At 37.8% G+C, this 17,507-nt stretch overlaps 2 protein-coding genes across 2 annotated transcripts; both read right to left on the minus strand.

The window, feature by feature from the left end:
• Nucleotides 1–8,132: 8,132 nt before the first annotated feature.
• Nucleotides 8,133–9,610, minus strand: LOC141629269 (protein RRP6-like 1). The gene has a single exon (XM_074442296.1). The coding sequence runs from the start codon at nt 9,547–9,549 to the stop codon at nt 8,185–8,187; it is 1,365 nt and encodes a 454-aa protein (XP_074298397.1). The 5' UTR covers nt 9,550–9,610; the 3' UTR covers nt 8,133–8,184.
• A 1,172-nt stretch (nt 9,611–10,782) lies between these two features.
• Nucleotides 10,783–13,740, minus strand: LOC141642605 (F-box protein CPR1-like). The gene is made up of 3 exons (XM_074451449.1): nt 12,503–13,740; nt 11,834–11,921; nt 10,783–11,127 (listed from the first exon to the last, which is right to left on the minus strand). The coding sequence occupies exons 1-2, from the start codon at nt 13,657–13,659 to the stop codon at nt 11,870–11,872; spliced, it is 1,209 nt and encodes a 402-aa protein (XP_074307550.1). The 5' UTR covers nt 13,660–13,740; the 3' UTR covers nt 10,783–11,127; nt 11,834–11,869.
• Between the last annotated feature and the right edge of the window lie 3,767 nt (nt 13,741–17,507).

Genomic DNA, 17,507 nt, shown 5'->3' on the forward strand with positions numbered 1-17,507 from the left:
TTGCGTCCTTTCTCGACGGTTATTTACTGGAAATCCGCAAAAACAGGTTTTAACAAAGGGTTTTAGAAATCGATTTTAACGGTATTTTCGACGTAAACCTTACAATTGATGATACAAAAAGTAAAATACAATAAATAAATATGGATTATACACCCTCAGACTTACATGTTGACGAAACGAGAAGAACTAAGATATCGATTAGTGATGCTCGACGCGAATGCAAGGAAAGTGCCCTTGTAAGAGGAAAACGATTAATTAATTAAGTTGATTATTGGTGTAGTTGGTCAAATTGGTCGGTCATGCAACGGAGAGGCTGGTACCCGGAAAGATCCGAGCTTACGTGGTCGAATGTTCAAGCACGTATGCGCCAATAAGTAAGAACAAAGTCTAGAATGCAAAGGGAGAAGAGAAGGGCGGACACTCGCGTGAGAAATATGAGGAGCGAAGGCTCCTATTTATACTAATCACGTGAATGAATTAGGGTTTCGGAGACTCTTTGGAAGTTAATCTCGGAAAGATATAAAAAAGATACGAAAAACACGCAGAAAAGGGCCTGGGAAGAGGCGCAGCAGTCACTGCGTCTCTTGGAAGAGGCGCAGCACCTGCTGCGTCTATTCCCGTGGAGGTTTCTCCTATTTGAAGAAAGATTTCTGCGTTTGAGTTATGGTAGGACGGAAATAATTCGATTTCCATAATATCTTATATGAATATTACGGGATATAATTTGCCAAAAGATAGAATTTATGAAATATGGAATAGAAATATCCGGAACATTCCAGAACATTCTGACTCGGGATTTAACAGTTATCAGAAAATGGAGACGGTTTTTTGACCCGGACTCCGAATGTACTCTAATTACTGCCAAAACGACCGTATCAGGACGTAGATGACAACTAAGAGGTTGACATTAATATTTGAGCAATCACTTGACGATAATCTTACGAACTGTCACTAATCGTTCCGCGTATCCAACATGCGGCCCAATCATCACCGGGTGGTTTGCGGGAGGTGCAGAAATGAGGTATCTACAGACTACTCGACCGAGTAGAGCCTACTCGGCGGAGTAGTGCTGTTGGTATGGTTTGTTTCGGTTCTGCCGATGAATACTCGGCCGAGTGTAGTGGATACTCTGTAACACCCCGGCCCAAACCGGGTCGGGAGCGGTTACTTATGATAGCTCACCAGGCTGTGTACATGGCCCACAGATCAACACGGGTCCTTTATAGCGCATTTTGTCCTCACTCATGCGCATCCCGGAAACCTTCCCAGGAGGTCACCCATCCTAAGACTACTCCCAGTCAAGCACGCTTAACTTTGGAGTTCTTTCGCATGGATGACCATAAAAGAAAGTGCACCTTGTTGATATGAGTAGTACTTCTAATCCCTTTAAGCACGAGTCATTTCAGCCTATCACTGGACTTCTTCAATTAACGTGGGGTGTTACAGTCACCCCCACTTGAAGAACGCAACGTCCTCGTTGCGCATGAGAGCATAACCACTAACCCAGAATCCTCCCCCGCTAGGTGTGTGATCACAATGGAGCGTATAACCACTGCCTCCAGGAGCGTATAACAACTGCCTCCGGTCACCACACGGTCGCAGGGTTGCTCTGATACCACTTGTAACACCCCGGCCCAAACCGGGCCGGGAGCGGTTACTTATGATAGCTCACCAGGCTGTGTACATGGCCCACAGATCAACACGGGTCCTTTATAGCGCATTTTGTCCTCACTCATGCGCATCCCGGAAACCTTCCCAGGAGGTCACCCATCCTAAGACTACTCCCAGTCAAGCACGCTTAACTTTGGAGTTCTTTCGCATGGATGACCATAAAAGAAAGTGCACCTTGTTGATATGAGTAGTACTTCCAATCCCTTTAAGCACGAGTCATTTCAGCCTATCACTGGACTTCTTCAATTAACGTGGGGTGTTACATACTCGACCGAGTATACACTTTACTCGACCGAGTATCCGGTCTGGCGAAGGGTTATTTTACCGGTTTGATTAGGGAATGTTTAGGTTTATATTATATTCAACGTCAGTTTCTAAACATCATTTCCAACCCTAATCATTTTTACGATCACTCTAATCACTCCCTAATCATCCCCCTAATCTCGTTGTGTGTGCAATTATCGCGGTCTTTACGTATAATCTCTTGTTCTACTGTTGGTAAGTTTCATCTCCATGTTATTTGTATTCGTTTGGGATCATTGTATTTATGAAATTGGGGATATGGGGGTTGTGCAATGTGTAATTGTGTATGTGATTATTGTATAGGAGAAGACTTCGTAGAGGAGCCTTTTTTATTGTCCGAGTTTCGTTCTCCTGTTGATTGCTAAGGTAGGGTTTTTCCCTACTCAGTTTACTGTTCATTGTTAAGACATGCTTGCTTTGTAATTATTGTTATCTGCTGATCATCGGAGTATGGGTGTTGTTGTGACGGTGTTGGTGTGGAGATGTTGTGATGGCTGTGATGGCTGTGATGCAGTGCGATTGTGATTGTGGTGGAGTCACTTGCAGGAGTGGCTTCACACCCTAGTTCGCCCTCCGTGGAACTCGCCACGGGAGGGGATGTGCACATTAAGGGACAGGGATTGTTAGTCGCTCGTTGATGAGCTGGACTAGGTGGGAGCGGCTGCGGTCACCCACTGGCGGCGAGGATTATCTGTTGCGATGGGTAATCTGGCAGGGCTACACACTTTGGTGTGTAGTCGGTTACTGTGTAAGATCGGGAGACTGGGGTTGGAGGATGATCAGCTGGTTACCTCGTTTGTTTGTCTTATATTTATTGAGTAATGCTGACCCCGTTGTTGTTTGTGGAATCTGCTGTGATCCATTCGGGGATGGTGAGCAGGCTTGACAGGTATTGCTAGTGGTGAGCTTTGGGCAGTCATGGGAGCATTGTCACATCACCAGTCATAGTATCACCGTTCGAGTCTTAGTTTTGATTTCATTAGTTGTCAGACATTGGAGTTGTATTGTTTAATCAGTTTTTGGATTTTGGTTTGATGTAAACTTTAACCCTTTATGGCATTTAATAAATGTGCTCAGTTCAGACGCTTTTGATATGTACTAACCTCGGGAAACCGAGATGGTAACACACTTTCATGGTAGGGTGGTCCTGGTAAGGCACCTTGGTATGAGGGGGTGTTACAACTGCGGGTTGTGCGCCAAAACTATAATCCGCACTAACGACATTTGTGTATGCCTGGCTCGCCACTGCGGGTTATGAGCGATACTATAATCCTCAAGTCTTAAAATTTTGATATACAAGTACATAATCTCTATATGAATAATTTCCTCTAGGAACAGTTATCCATTTGAAGCCTTTAAACTCGAATTTATCTTATTTGTATGTAATTTATATAATAGTCTCCTCTACAACCAGACAACAAACAATCCTCCTTTTTCTGTTGTCGGTCCATACGGGAGATTATCACTCGAAAGGATATCAAGATAGAGTCACCGGTTAGTGTGTCTTAATAACTATTTCAAACGTAACTTGGGTTTAATTCTGTGTAATATTCCACTTATTCTGTCTATTTTGATTAAGTATATTTTGATTTATAGTTCCACCTTCAATCAACAATAAAGACCCAACCTATTCGAAGGAAGACATCGCCGACATGAGAAATAAGTGGGCCACTTATTTTCTTTCATTATAGGATGGTCAATAGTCTCCTCATTATGTATGTGTGTATATAGAGCTATGTGTAATTGGTTTTGGTCACCCTGTTTATAATATTTTGATGCTGGGTTGAATAGATCAATCTGTGTAATATTTTGATGTTGCAGGATTGAAATTTTGCAATCTTGTGATTTCTTTGAAATGCTATTTTGCAAAGTAGCATTTCAAATGAAACCCTCTTTGCAAAAATTAGCATTTCAAAGAATTGTTGGAACCAGCTTAAACAATTCTTTTTAAAAAAATATTAATAAATTCGATTACGGTTAACAATAAAACCGTGGTAAATAAATCTATTGAAAACTGTCGCATTTAAATAAAAACCCGTTGGCATTCATCAATAATATAACGGTTTAATAAGCATAAATCGTTGTCAAATTCATAACATTTAAAACGATTTAATAAGCATAAACCGTTGTCATATTTACTATTTTACAACGGTTGTGTTTCAGTTAAACCGTTGTCATAGGTTTCCGTAGAACATTCCAACTAATATTACCACGGTTTCAATATTATAGACAATGGTTTTTTAACCGTTTTTAATATTGTATTACGGTTATTTGAACCCGTTATTTACATTTCATAACGGCTCCGCCTTTTTAACAATCGTCGTCACAAAATAACAATGGTCGATGTAATAACGGTTCCATGTTTTGTATTACAACGGTATATCACCTTATCTAACCGTTGTTGCACCTATTATTTGGTGTAGTGGGTATAAAGCAAAATTAAGAAAGATAACGTTTATAAATATCGTAAAATTAAAGTGATGCAATGAAATTTTGATTTATCATATATCTTGTTTTAACAATAAAACCCCATCATTTAAAATGTCGTATTTACTTTGAACTTTAATTGTTATTTAATTTTCTTTGAAAGAGAAAAAAGAAGAAGCAAAGTTTAATATTTATTATGCTTTAATTAATGATATATAATTTTTTCAACTTTTTCCTTTTTAAATAATGCATGATGATGTGGCTTTTTTAAAATGAACATAAATTGGGGAATGGTGAAAAATAGTGCATTGTTGCTGCCTTTTAACAATACTTATATATGATGATTTTCGTAGTATCTAATTTATATTTTGCACTTAATTGTTAAGATTGTACCCATGACAAATAATGTAATGTATTATGCTTTAACGAACATTTTATGACGTTGTTATGAATCAATTCTGTCACATAGTGTAATTGAGAACTTCTTTTCTTTAGAAAGTGTGCTATCTTCGATGTTATTTCCTGTGATTATCTAAGCGCACATTATATGGCGCTACGGCGGGTTGGTTGTTTCAAGATAATTCCGGTACTACTTTTCATACCGAGTTTTCAATATTTTGGGCAAGAACACCTTTTCAAGCAGAAGCTATGGCTTTATAAAATGTGCTATCTTCGATGCTATTTCCTGTGGTTATCGACACATTGAGGCTACTCCTGACTATTTGAATTTGGTTCTCCAAGTCTGCAGCGCTGTTGAAATGGATCACGATGTTAAAGCTATCCTTTTTTCTTTGCATAATCTGATTTTATCTCTTCATTGTATTTCAGTAAGTCATTGTCCTAGGAAACATTAATAGGGTCGCTCATTCCTTTGCAAAATCAGCTATGGTATGATCGTCTATTTTCTCTCACTGTCATTGTGACACCCCCATACTCCAAGTGCCTTACCAGGACCACTTAAGGTATGGAAACATCACCATCTCGGTTACCCGAGGCAATGATAATCATCAGACAATAATCAAACATACTTAAAAGCAAAATACGGTTTAAGTGATTACATGACAACCCAAAACTGTTAAACTGAAATACAATGTACTCAAAATGGTCTACTGGTAAAATCTATCAAAACTACAAAACATCGTCTGACACAGCGGAAGACTCTTCTAACTGCCACGTGATAACTCATCCCAGCTATCCCATATGCGTCATATCATACCTGCTCAATGGATCACCACAGTTTTTAAAACAAACAACGGGGTCGGTACTAATTACACAACACAAAGCCACAATGAAACAAACGCCAAAGCAGCTCAATCAACACAACAATTCTCCAGTCTCCATAACCTATCTCCACACAACTGACTACACACTAAAGTGTGTAGTCCTGCCACAGTACCCATCGCAACAAGTACTCTACACCGCCAGTGGGGGACCGCGGCCGTACCCACCAAGTCCCCGCTCATCAATCACTGAGGGATAAACCCAACTTTCCTTAATGTGAACATCCCCTCCCGTAGCGGGTTCCACAGAGGGCGAACCAAGGGCGTGAAGACACTCCTGCAAGTGACTCCACTCAGCCAGGGACGCGCCCCGAAGATCACAAACAGATACAAACCAATCAACAATATGAAATCAACAACCGTCTAACAACTTAACAACACAATCAACCTTTAATCACAACAACCATCATCAAACATTATGTAACTAATACTGAGTAGGGAAACCCTATCTGGAAAGCAACACGAAATCAGACGATCAAGCAGCTGACTCAAAATCTCTCCTCGACGAACCCTCCTCCTATACATACATACATATTATTACTACCATAACCACATAACCACCAAAACCCCCAAATCACCTAATTAGGGTTTAACCAACATTAACCAAACGATATAAAAATGATATGTAAGACTTACCCTCGACGCAAGGATCACGAATATGTAAAGAACGACGAAAATCGTCACTCCTAGCTCCGGGATTTGCTAATAATGCGATGAGGATGAAGCAACGTAACTTTAATCTTTTCTTTGTGTGATTTAGGTTATGAAAACTGTTTTAAGGAAAAACTGACGAAACAATATATATCAATCCGCATTATTAACAAACCTGTCGCAAATCACCCGTTAACCGACTTACTCGATCGAGTAAGTCACTTACTCGATCGAGTGACCCTTACTCGATCGAGTGCCAAACTTACTCGATCGAGTACCCCTCACGCAGACTACTGTTTTGAGTAAAACCAAACTTACTCGACAGAGTAAGCCCCACTCGATAGAGTACCCCAAGACACTTAAAACCGTAGTATTACAGTCACAAAAAAAAAAGAGATTCCGTAAGGGTGCATATAGACCTGTCAAAACTCGGCCCGTCTCGAAAACCCGGCCCGTTTTTTAGGGTTACAAACCCGTTTTTTTCCAATCCGTGACCCGTTTGACCCGAAATGACCTGTATTATATTTGAAAAAATAATTTTTTTATTATTATTACTTAGGGCTTGTTTGGAATGAGAGTAATTATTAAGGGACTAATATAGCTAAAATGAACTAAAAAATAGAGGGAAGGGATGAGGGTTGGAGATAGAAATGGATAGAAATGGGGAAATATAGTGTAATATTCCCTCCATTAAGGGAGTAATTGTTCCTTATCTCTCCCCCCAAGTAATGCATTACCTCCATATGGAGGTAATAATTCATCCCTCACCTCCTCTTTCCACCCTCGACAACCACCACTAACCTCCAATCTCCTCCTATTTTTTCTTATTTTAGCTCTCATTACTCTCATTCCAAGCAAGCCCTTAGAATTACGAACACAATTAAAAAGTCAATTTCATATAACTTTTATAATGTTTATTAATAAAATAATTATTAAAAAACTTTATTTTAATAATTATGTTAATATAATTAATGTAAACGTTGAATATGATTAAAATATTAATTTTAAATATGTTTTAATTTTTAAAAAATATTTTTTTAATAAAAAAAATCGTTTAAATAAAAATTATTTCTTGACCCGTATTCTGACTCTTACCCGACCCGTGAGCTGTATGACCAGACCCGTATTTGACCAGACCCGCATGACCCAACCCGTTTGACAGGTCTAGGTACACACAAGCTGACCAACATAAGGGAATACTACCCCTGAATAATGAAGCATCAAAATAGACTACGTATAACCACCTCACAATTGAATACACATTATAGCAGCAGCTAATCTTGCTTGTGACGGGCTAATCCCGTCACAAGCTTGTGACCTCTCACAAAAAGGGGAGAGGGGACAAGGTGGGACACCCTCTATGTGCTTCCCACTCACCTCTCAATGAGTATTTTGTGAGAGAAAACGGTATCCATCACAAGCTTGTGACGGATATCGCTCGTCTTCAATGAGATTTGTTGTTATAGCATAGTGAACAAGTAAGTTTACTACTCCCTTCATCCCAATTATTTGTTACCTTGATTAAAATATCCTCTATAAAAAAAAAATAAGAAAGGTAAGTAAATGAATGGACTGTTGGCCCTCGAACAACTCCATCCCAAGTTAGTTAACATCTCTAATTCATGGCTACAATATTGTATGAATAATTCGAAGTAAAGTTCAGTATAATCTATTTTTGTACTAAATTCATAAATGCAATTGGAAACCAGTGAAACAAAACATAGAAAAGCCAAACGCAAAAGATTGAATCAATAAACAATAATAATGGTTATGTTCATCAACAAAACAATGAATGAACTACAATCAGGCATAATACATTTGTAATCAGTGAACTACAACGACCCATGTTCATTTATAAGCAGTGAACCACAAATGGGCCATTTACATAAGCAGCAGCACAGGGAAGTCGATACGGATACACACAAGGGCGACGAGCATAAGAGAATACTTGAGTCGGAGGAGCATAATTAGCAGCATATTGAACCCCAGGCATGGATGCCGGAAAGACGTGTTGTTCCCGTGCTCGTATCTTCCTCCACTCTTGAATAGTAGAAACAATTACACTAGGATTGATTTTTTCTTTCAGAAGTCTTGCTACAACCTTAAACTTATGAAGATTGACCTGAGTTGACCTCCATATAAAGTCAATAATAAAGTCAACATCTCTTAAAACATACTCCTTACTGTATCCCACAATCTCTAGCAACTCATGCTTATTAATTGGCTTTCTTCTAGCAATCTCCAACATCATCTTATTTGGCAAAACATACCCACAACTCTCATCCTCCTCCCTACTCACTTTATCCCGCCACTCATACAACCCCGCTACGAGCCCCAATTGTTCCTCGTCGAGACACGCATCCGACAACCCGTACAAGGACAAGTATGATGTCTCTCTATCAAAGACCTCCACACAATACAATCTCTTACAAACATCATAGCTTCGTTTGTAAACCTCTATCAATGGGTCGGACCCAATCGAACCTAGTTCCTTCCTCATCGAATCATATATGAACAAGAGATAATGTGTGTCTTGTCTAGCGTATTTTAACATGTCGACGGGAAGGGGTCGGATACGCCAATCCGACGATTGGTACTCCTTATTAGACTCAATACCACAATAGTACTTAAGTAGGAACGCAAGTGAATTTCTTTCCAATTGTAAAACTTGTGATGCTCTCATCGTATCAAACAGGTTCACTACATAAATACTGAAATCACGTTGTAACCACATAATATCGTTATCGGATCCATGTATAACCTTCTTCTTAGTCGGGTCCATAAATATGTCCCGCAAGTATTCACCCACATGTTCCCTGAGTTTTAATGTGTCCACAACAAAATCCTCAAACCGGGTCGAAATTTGCATTAGGCAAGTCATACCTTGATAAGAACGATATGAATTATGCTCCAAATCGACCGCAAACACATCAACTCGACTCAACTTGGAGGCCAAGTAACCCAAGTCTTCCACGGTATCAACAAGCTTGAATGGAGTGGACTCCATAGGCAATGGTGGGCTAATAATCGAATCTAACTCAGAATCAGGGCAAGTAATGAAATCAAGAGGGTCGAAAACTTCGACGGGATGGATGGGTCTTGACCCGTCACGGGAAACGGGTAGGAGAGTGTGGGAAAAGGGCTTAAGATTATCAATATGGAAATTGTATTCAATTTGGGGTTTTGATAAATTGGGAAGATGGAACGGAATAGTCATGATTCAAACTGTAAAATCACCAACAATTTTAGTTTTTGAGTAATTGGGACTATTTTTTTCAACAGAGAAGTAAGTAATAATTTCAGATGGAAATATGTTGAGATACACGGGGATTATATAGTGTAGACCGTGGTTGAAGAGTGAGGTTAGAATTAAAAACGTAACGGTCAAGCACTTTCCAAAATCACATCGAGTAAACCAAAACTTTACTCTTCTGCAATGGGTGTTAATCTTTTCCGGATTATATAGTGTAAACTATTTTTTATCATTTGAGTGTGTTCCTCTATTTTTAAAATTTTTTTGGAAAGTTTGGCGGATTAATCTCTTTCCGTTATTGCAACTTCTAAGTATTATTATAAGGCCAACTCTTATTTTCTGTTGGGCAATGGTTCGAGTAAGTCTTGAATGAACCCCTCAAAAGGTTGATGCAAACAAAAGCATTTTTGTTCTACGTCTCCGAGCTATATATCCTCGTGTAACTCTAGTCATTGAATAAATGAAACTTTGATAAATAACAATTTTTTTTTTTTTCATTGAGTTATTCTTTTCAACTCTCCTAGGCTATTAATAACAAAACGGAATGTTCCAATGTATAAAAAAAAATCCCAATAGCTTTTGCTGCTATAACCTTCCTGACCACTTTTTTTCGACATTTCGTCTTGAAACAAGACAAAAAACTAAATTTTTTTATTAATGTATCAAGACTGGGTACTGTGGTAATTACACCTTCGTCTCAATTATTTATGTAATTTTGATTAAAATACCTATCATAACTAACAAAAAATGACAAGTAAATGATTGGAATAAAGGGATAATTTTAAAAGTAATTTATAAAATGCATTTTTTTAAAGATAAGATCGTGAAACTTTCATATATGGCGAGTCGGCGATGATAACATCACTATCGTTTTATACTTTTGTTTGATTTCATTCAAATACAAGCTAATTATATGTATATCTTACTATGCACTCTCTCACAACTTGAGTGGCATTAGTAAAAACGGTAGTAGATTTATCATTACCCTTCATATAATATTTTGCTATAATCGATGATAATTTTTGTTCAACTTTACCATTTTTTTTATGTTAATAAGAGGAATGTATTTACATGTAATCAAACAATTAATTTGATCCTCTATATGTAATTTGATCCACTTATTATCCAATAATTTAACTCTCTTTTCTTTCCTTAGTCTTTGTGTAAAACCAAAGATAAATAAATAATCAGGACGGAGAGAAAATCTATTTACATGTAATCAAACTGTTCTCGAACGATCATTTACAAAAAAAAAAGTGAGAGTGATGAAACAAAAACCTGTTCCATGCAAAGTAGGTCATGAAACACTTACAAGTCTTTTGAAAGTTGACCAAGTCCACAAAATAAGAGTCGCTAATGCCTACGCAGTAAGGAATTGCAAAAATAATTTTAACAAATTGTTGTATAACACAACGCAACTAAACAATTTTAAATTTATTAAGAGCAAACTTCTCAAAAATAGTTTCAGGTAAACTTCGCAGTCGGCCAAGCCAGATAGCGTCAAAAGTGTCTCCTTAATACTCCTCCTTTGCCAGCAACAATCTGTGTGAGAACCGCAAAATCAAATTGTGATCATTCATCATCATTATAATTATAGGGGCAAAGCCAGTTTTTTCGACTTTTAGAGCTTAAAGTAAGGTTAATTTTCATATTGCTAGGCCGAAAAATTAGAAGAAAGGGACAAAATGGCTCCACAGTACATTACGCCTTAAACTTGTGACATTTTCTAGTAGATTACGCCTTAAACTTGTGACATTGTCTATTTGTCTCGCCTGTTACAATTCATCATTTACCCTTTCCGTTAGAACACTTGCCTCGTTGATTTACCGACACAATGTAAATAGGCCTTAAACTTGTGACATTATCTCGAACATTACAGTTTTCTCAATACCCTTTCCGTTGATAGTGCCATTTTCATTCCAAAATCACTCTTCATCAACGGCTTTGCCATAGTGAATTTTTCATTTTAACTGACTTAATTAGCCTTGAGGTGAATGGGGTTAGCCCTTAACTACCATTAGGCATTAATCCAACATAACTTGTTTTGATGGCCTATAGTCGAAAAACAATGAATATCTACCACTTAATGAAAACGAAACAATGAGGATTTAACGAGCCATTTTGATCTAATCCGATGTCTTTGGCTCCATCGAAAAAAATTAGACAATAAAAGAACTCTATCATAAGAATAAGTTCCAAGTTTCTAACGTGCACATCTTTAATTAGCCAAAAGAGGAGAAATTCTAACCTGCTCATCTCAAGTTTAGCAACATGTAGAGTGTCTTCAAAGCTTCAGCTTGAATCCTTTTGTCAGGAAACCTTTCATATCATTGTCCCTATAGAGAAAACACAATAAATTTAAAACTAAAAACAACCAGTTCCAAAAATACAAGAAATTTAGAACTGAATACAACATGCTGCAGAGGTACAAGAAATTCTAATGCACACATGTACTAGAACGACACCAGCATTCATACAAAAACATTATCAAAATAAGATGAGACGTCGCAAATATATACCAAACTGAATACAAACAGCAGCATCCACACGCATTTACTCGATTAAAGTTGTAGAATTAAGATTGGAATATAAGATGTCGCCAAAATTAGGAACCACTGCTTAGAAATAGGTACTTACCACATTTACAAAACACGAGAAAATGTCTTATAAAAAAGTCTAGAAGCAAATATTTACCAAACACATCATCATAATCTTTGTCATGTAAAACACATTCAACCAGTAAATTGAAACTAAATAATTCGATAAAATTGGATAGTAAGGGGACGAAAGTAATTCCCCTTGTTTGGATAGCAAATTGGATTGAAGTGAAACATAAGACCACAGTTGCTTGTCCATAGGAAATGCAAAGAGAAAATCAAGACAGAAAAACTGTAACAATATTCCTAAAATGTTATACCTCTTCTGTTTAGACTTGTTTTTCTTTTGTTTACGCTGCAGTTTCTTCATTATTGACTTGACCTTTCTCTCACTGCATTCAAGAGGAACAAGACTTTCCACCATCATTTCAGTATCTAGCACGGGCGGCAAACCAGCAACCTCGACATTCTCGACTTTTAGTGTTTTCAAATCCAACCAGAACAAGCTCTTGCCATCCTGTTCAACCAGCACCCTGGAACCATCTTTCGAGCGACCCAACGGTCTCACATACTCAAAGGAGCCAATTATGCCCCCTTGAACAATTGAGAACAACATAGTCCAAGAATTCTGCACACCATACTCCTCCATTACCCAAACTTCGCTCTTCACACCCACATAATTGCACAGCACATATAAGCAGCCTTTCAAGACACCCACATTCATATGAAACTCGCCGTCAGAATATTCAGGTTGCGACACAATCTTGTACTCCTCAGACCCTAAATCAAATGCAATGATCAATTTGGTGCCATCAGATTCGGGTTTTCGGGTCACAACCCAGTGTAAACAACCATTAACATAAAACCCCCAAGCCCTCTTGTAAGTAAGATAATACTGGCGAGGAAAGTCGCGAATTCTTCGCCAAGAACCCGAGTTTAAGCTATAAACTTTCACTTCACTATCAAATTCATCATCTCCCATAAACTGAATTGCCCTAACAAGTTTATAATCATCATTAACATGATCATATCCAAACCCATACACAGTTCTATCACAGCAGGTAAAAGAATCCCCAGGCGGGAATTCGATATCGGAAGCGGGTACTACATGGTGTCTTCTAGTAGCAGGGTTGTAGAAAATGGTGTCATCATTTCCGTCATAATCACCATTAGAGATACAGAGTAAGCCATAAGAAGAACCATAAAGTTCAGTTCCAGAACCACCTGAGTCTAATGGATGGTCAATAAGAGTGAGTGAATTGAGTGCAGGGAAATCTAAGGAATGCAGGTAAGAATCTCGGATGATTAGGGTTTGATTAATGTGATTTAGTAAGGAATGTTTGAGATGAAGCTTGATGAAATGTGGGTCTTTGATTAAGGAATTCCATGGTTTAGAAACACAACGGAAACGTACCAGGGACTTAACAGGGAGTCTTGAGAGTATCTCTGTGATCAACACCATTGGTAATTCTGCCATGATTGTACCTTGGTTGCCGCAAATCGCAATGATGCTCTAACTCAAGAAACTATGAAACCCTAACCGTTTTAGATCATTATATATACTCCCTCATATTCACTATTTTCTTCCCTATTTCCGATTATTCAGGTTTTCTTTCCCTTTCTTATTTTGGAAACTTTTACTCTTATTTTATTTATCCCTCTGCTATTACCAAACCCCACTCAACTTTTACTCTTATTTTATTCATCCTTCCCTCCTACCACCAAACTCCACCTAACTCACAATTTCTTATTTAATTCCTAATTATTCATTCCTCTCTCCAATCCACAAACTCCAACATCTTCCTTTATTCGTTCTTTAATCATCTCCTAAAATCTTGTGCCCACATCAAAGGGGAAGAAAACACCGAATAGGAGGGAGTATAAAAGAATAATGTAAAACCGCTGACGTGGCGCAACAATATTTCAGAAAAGTACTCTACAAGGCCTCTCCTTTACTCTCACAATTTCAGTCTTTCTCAGCCAATCAAAACTAACCACATTGTCATGTCAGCCGTGTCAAATTATTGCCTTTTGAACCCAATTTTCTATAAAAAAACGAGTAATTGCAATGCACATAAAAACCGTGTTTATTGCCTTTTAACCCAATTTTCCATAAAACACGAGTAATTACAATGCACATTTTCTATAAAAAAACGAGTAATTGCAATGCACATAAAAACCGTGTGAGATTATTGCCTTTTTAACCCAATTGTACATCGTAGCATAACCATATAGATCGAAACTGTCCATCCAATGACCCGAGCCACACGGTATCTGATCCATAAATGTAATTCTAGCTACCTCCGCATCAAATCTCCCTGGGCCATAAATATGATCACGGTAAAGGGGACTACGGATTTCCCTAAGTAAATCTATTCTAGCCATCCTGAAATGAGATTGGTCACCCCGAACAGCATGTGAGTGAAGGAAATGTAGATTCATATACATATTAACATACTCATATATGTCTAAATAATTTGTCATAAAATTAAAACGGATTTTATGCATGCAAACAATATATCAAAAGAGGAGAAATCATATCCTTATTGATTGATTTCGGTTTTATAGGGCACAAAAGAAATCTCCTTTTCTTTTGTTCTTGAGCTTTCCCTTATGGATGAACAAGATCTAAGTGTAAGATCTCTCCCTAAGCTTTATACCCAAGGCTTTCTCTTAATCTAATTAATATTATTTGATCTAGTATAATATTAATCTTATGAAAAATTGAACCAAAATAGTTGGTATTTTAGCTCCTAAAACCGGGTAGAGGAGAAGAGATTTTGGAGTAAATAATCTCTCTAATTTATCATAAAATGTAGAGAGGTAATTATCTTTCTAACACTAGAATATTATCAATGTAATTGAATGAATAATTTTAGAGAAGAAAACTCTCTAAATGCTAAAGGAAAACCGGTGGGGAGGGGCTTTTAGGGGAGCCAATGCATGCCCATATTTGTCTTCACAAGGTGAGTAGGCTTGCATGGCTACTTTTAGCTTTTCATCATTATGTTTTCTATTTAAAATATAAACACAATTTAACCCTAAAACTCCTCTAATATTTCGGCACTTATAGCTAATATGGAGTCCATATTATTTTTGTCAATTGTCAATATGTCACATGTCACATGTCACATAAATTTTTTATGTATTTTTAACACATTAAAAATCAACGTATTAATAAAAATACGTCACATACAAAAATCGACTTAGTAATTTCATAATTACTTGTGCCAAAATATTTTACCATTTATAAATCACAACAGATTGTATTTATAACAATTCATTCAAATTTAATTGTTACATTAAACAATTTATTTCATCCGAGTAATTATACAATTTAATTACTCGGATCAGTATCTCATTTAATCACATTTCAATTTGATACGTAAATTTTACTTCCAAAATCGTCCGTCAATTTTCAAGTAATTTAATTAACTCGCAACATTATACGATTAATTAAATAATCAATTAAGAGTATTGCCCTTTAGGTATGACCTAGGGGTCAATCGATCACCACCGTCACACGACATAAAGTAATGTCAAACTCTAGTCACCAATCATTACCGATATATGTTGACCAGTTGACAAGATAACAATATTACTTCCCAATTGTATTCATTTTAATGAGACTTAAACATGTGATCATCATGATCACGATCGTGATCGCATTATGTCGGAGGACACATATTCCAACAATCTCCCACTTGTCCTCGACAAGTGTGCGTCACCAATTCTCTTGTCCTATTACTATCTCCCACTCAATGCAAGGTGTCTTTCAGGTCGTACTTGCAAGTGATCATATCGAGAGTGGTTTCCTCGATCCGGAGAATAACCGATTGACCAGGACTTATCTATCGTAGATACTTTCCGAGCGTGGCCACGCATTTCGATTCATTACTCCTCGAGTGGCCCCGAGATATTGCTATAACCCCGACTAGGGGTGGACAATTCCTATTGCACTCATTCCCTTCGACTAGCCACGACCATCATAACCCAAAATATGCCCATTTGACCCCATTTACGAAGGTCGTAGTAACACAAATCAAAGTTAATGAAATGTGCCATCTTAGGTGAATAGTCTTTAGTCAAAAGAATCGACTCATTTGAATACTATAGTAGCTCTCGCCACGACCAGGCTATATAAATTTGCCAGAACTCTATAAGCGGTCATTAGGCCCGACAAAATGTTCCTAACAGTCTGCCTATGTGATCGACTAGTCATCTCACATGACTCTATGACACTTGAACTTGCCATCAATCGCCTCACACTTTAGTCACTTCGAGACGTCACCTCATATAAGTGACTATGGGCAAATACTATGTTAATCCGTGTTCACTTTAACGGGGTTCAATTGTCATTACAACCCGTTTGGATATAACAATGTATAAATTAAAGATAAAAGACAAATGTGATTATGAACATGAACAAAAACAACACTTTTATTTCATTTCAAAATCTAACAAAAATTTGGTACATGTTTAAGTCCCATGGACGTAACATGTCCATCATGCTTAGCTTGCGATAAAGGCTTGGTGAGCGGATCGGCTATGTTGTCATCCGTCCCAACCTTACATAACGCAATTTCCTTTCTATCAATAAAATCTCTTATTACATGATACTTTCTAAGTACGTGTCTAGATCTATTACTAGACTTTGGCTCTTTAGCTTGGAAGATCGTCCCACTATTATCACAATAGAGAGTGATAGGATCATCGGCGGTAGGTACTACTTTTAGACCTTCCGTGAATTGCTTGATCCACATAGCTTCCTTGGCGCTTCGATGTTGCTATGTACTCAGCCTCCGTTGTAGAATCGCGATTCTGACTTCCTTGAAGCTTCTGCAGCTTACGGCACCACCATTGAGCATGAAAACAAAACCAGCTTGTGATTTCATGTCATCTCTATCTATTTGAAAACTTGAGTCCGTGTATCCAGTAACACGCAACTCATTGTCTCCTCCAAATACAAGGATAGAGTCCTTAGTTCTTCTCAAGTACTTAAGGATGTTCTTGACAGCAATCCAATGACTCTCACCTGGATTTCCTTGATATCTACTCGTCATGCTCAAGGCATACGAGACATCAGGGCGTGTGCATATCATGGCATACATGATTGATCCGACAGCGGAAGCGTAAGGGATCTCACTCATGCGTTCAACATCATGGGGTTCGGAGGGAGATTGAGTCTTGCTCAATATCGTCCCGGTTACCATAGGTACCAAACCCCTTTTGGATTTCTCCATCTTTGAACCGTCGAAGAATCTTATCAACATAAGACTCTTGACTTAGTGCCAATATCCTCTTGGATCTATCTCTATAGATCCG

The sequence above is a fragment of the Silene latifolia genome, chromosome 2 (genome assembly GCF_048544455.1).
Source record: "Silene latifolia isolate original U9 population chromosome 2, ASM4854445v1, whole genome shotgun sequence".
Taxonomy (NCBI): domain Eukaryota; kingdom Viridiplantae; phylum Streptophyta; class Magnoliopsida; order Caryophyllales; family Caryophyllaceae; genus Silene; species Silene latifolia.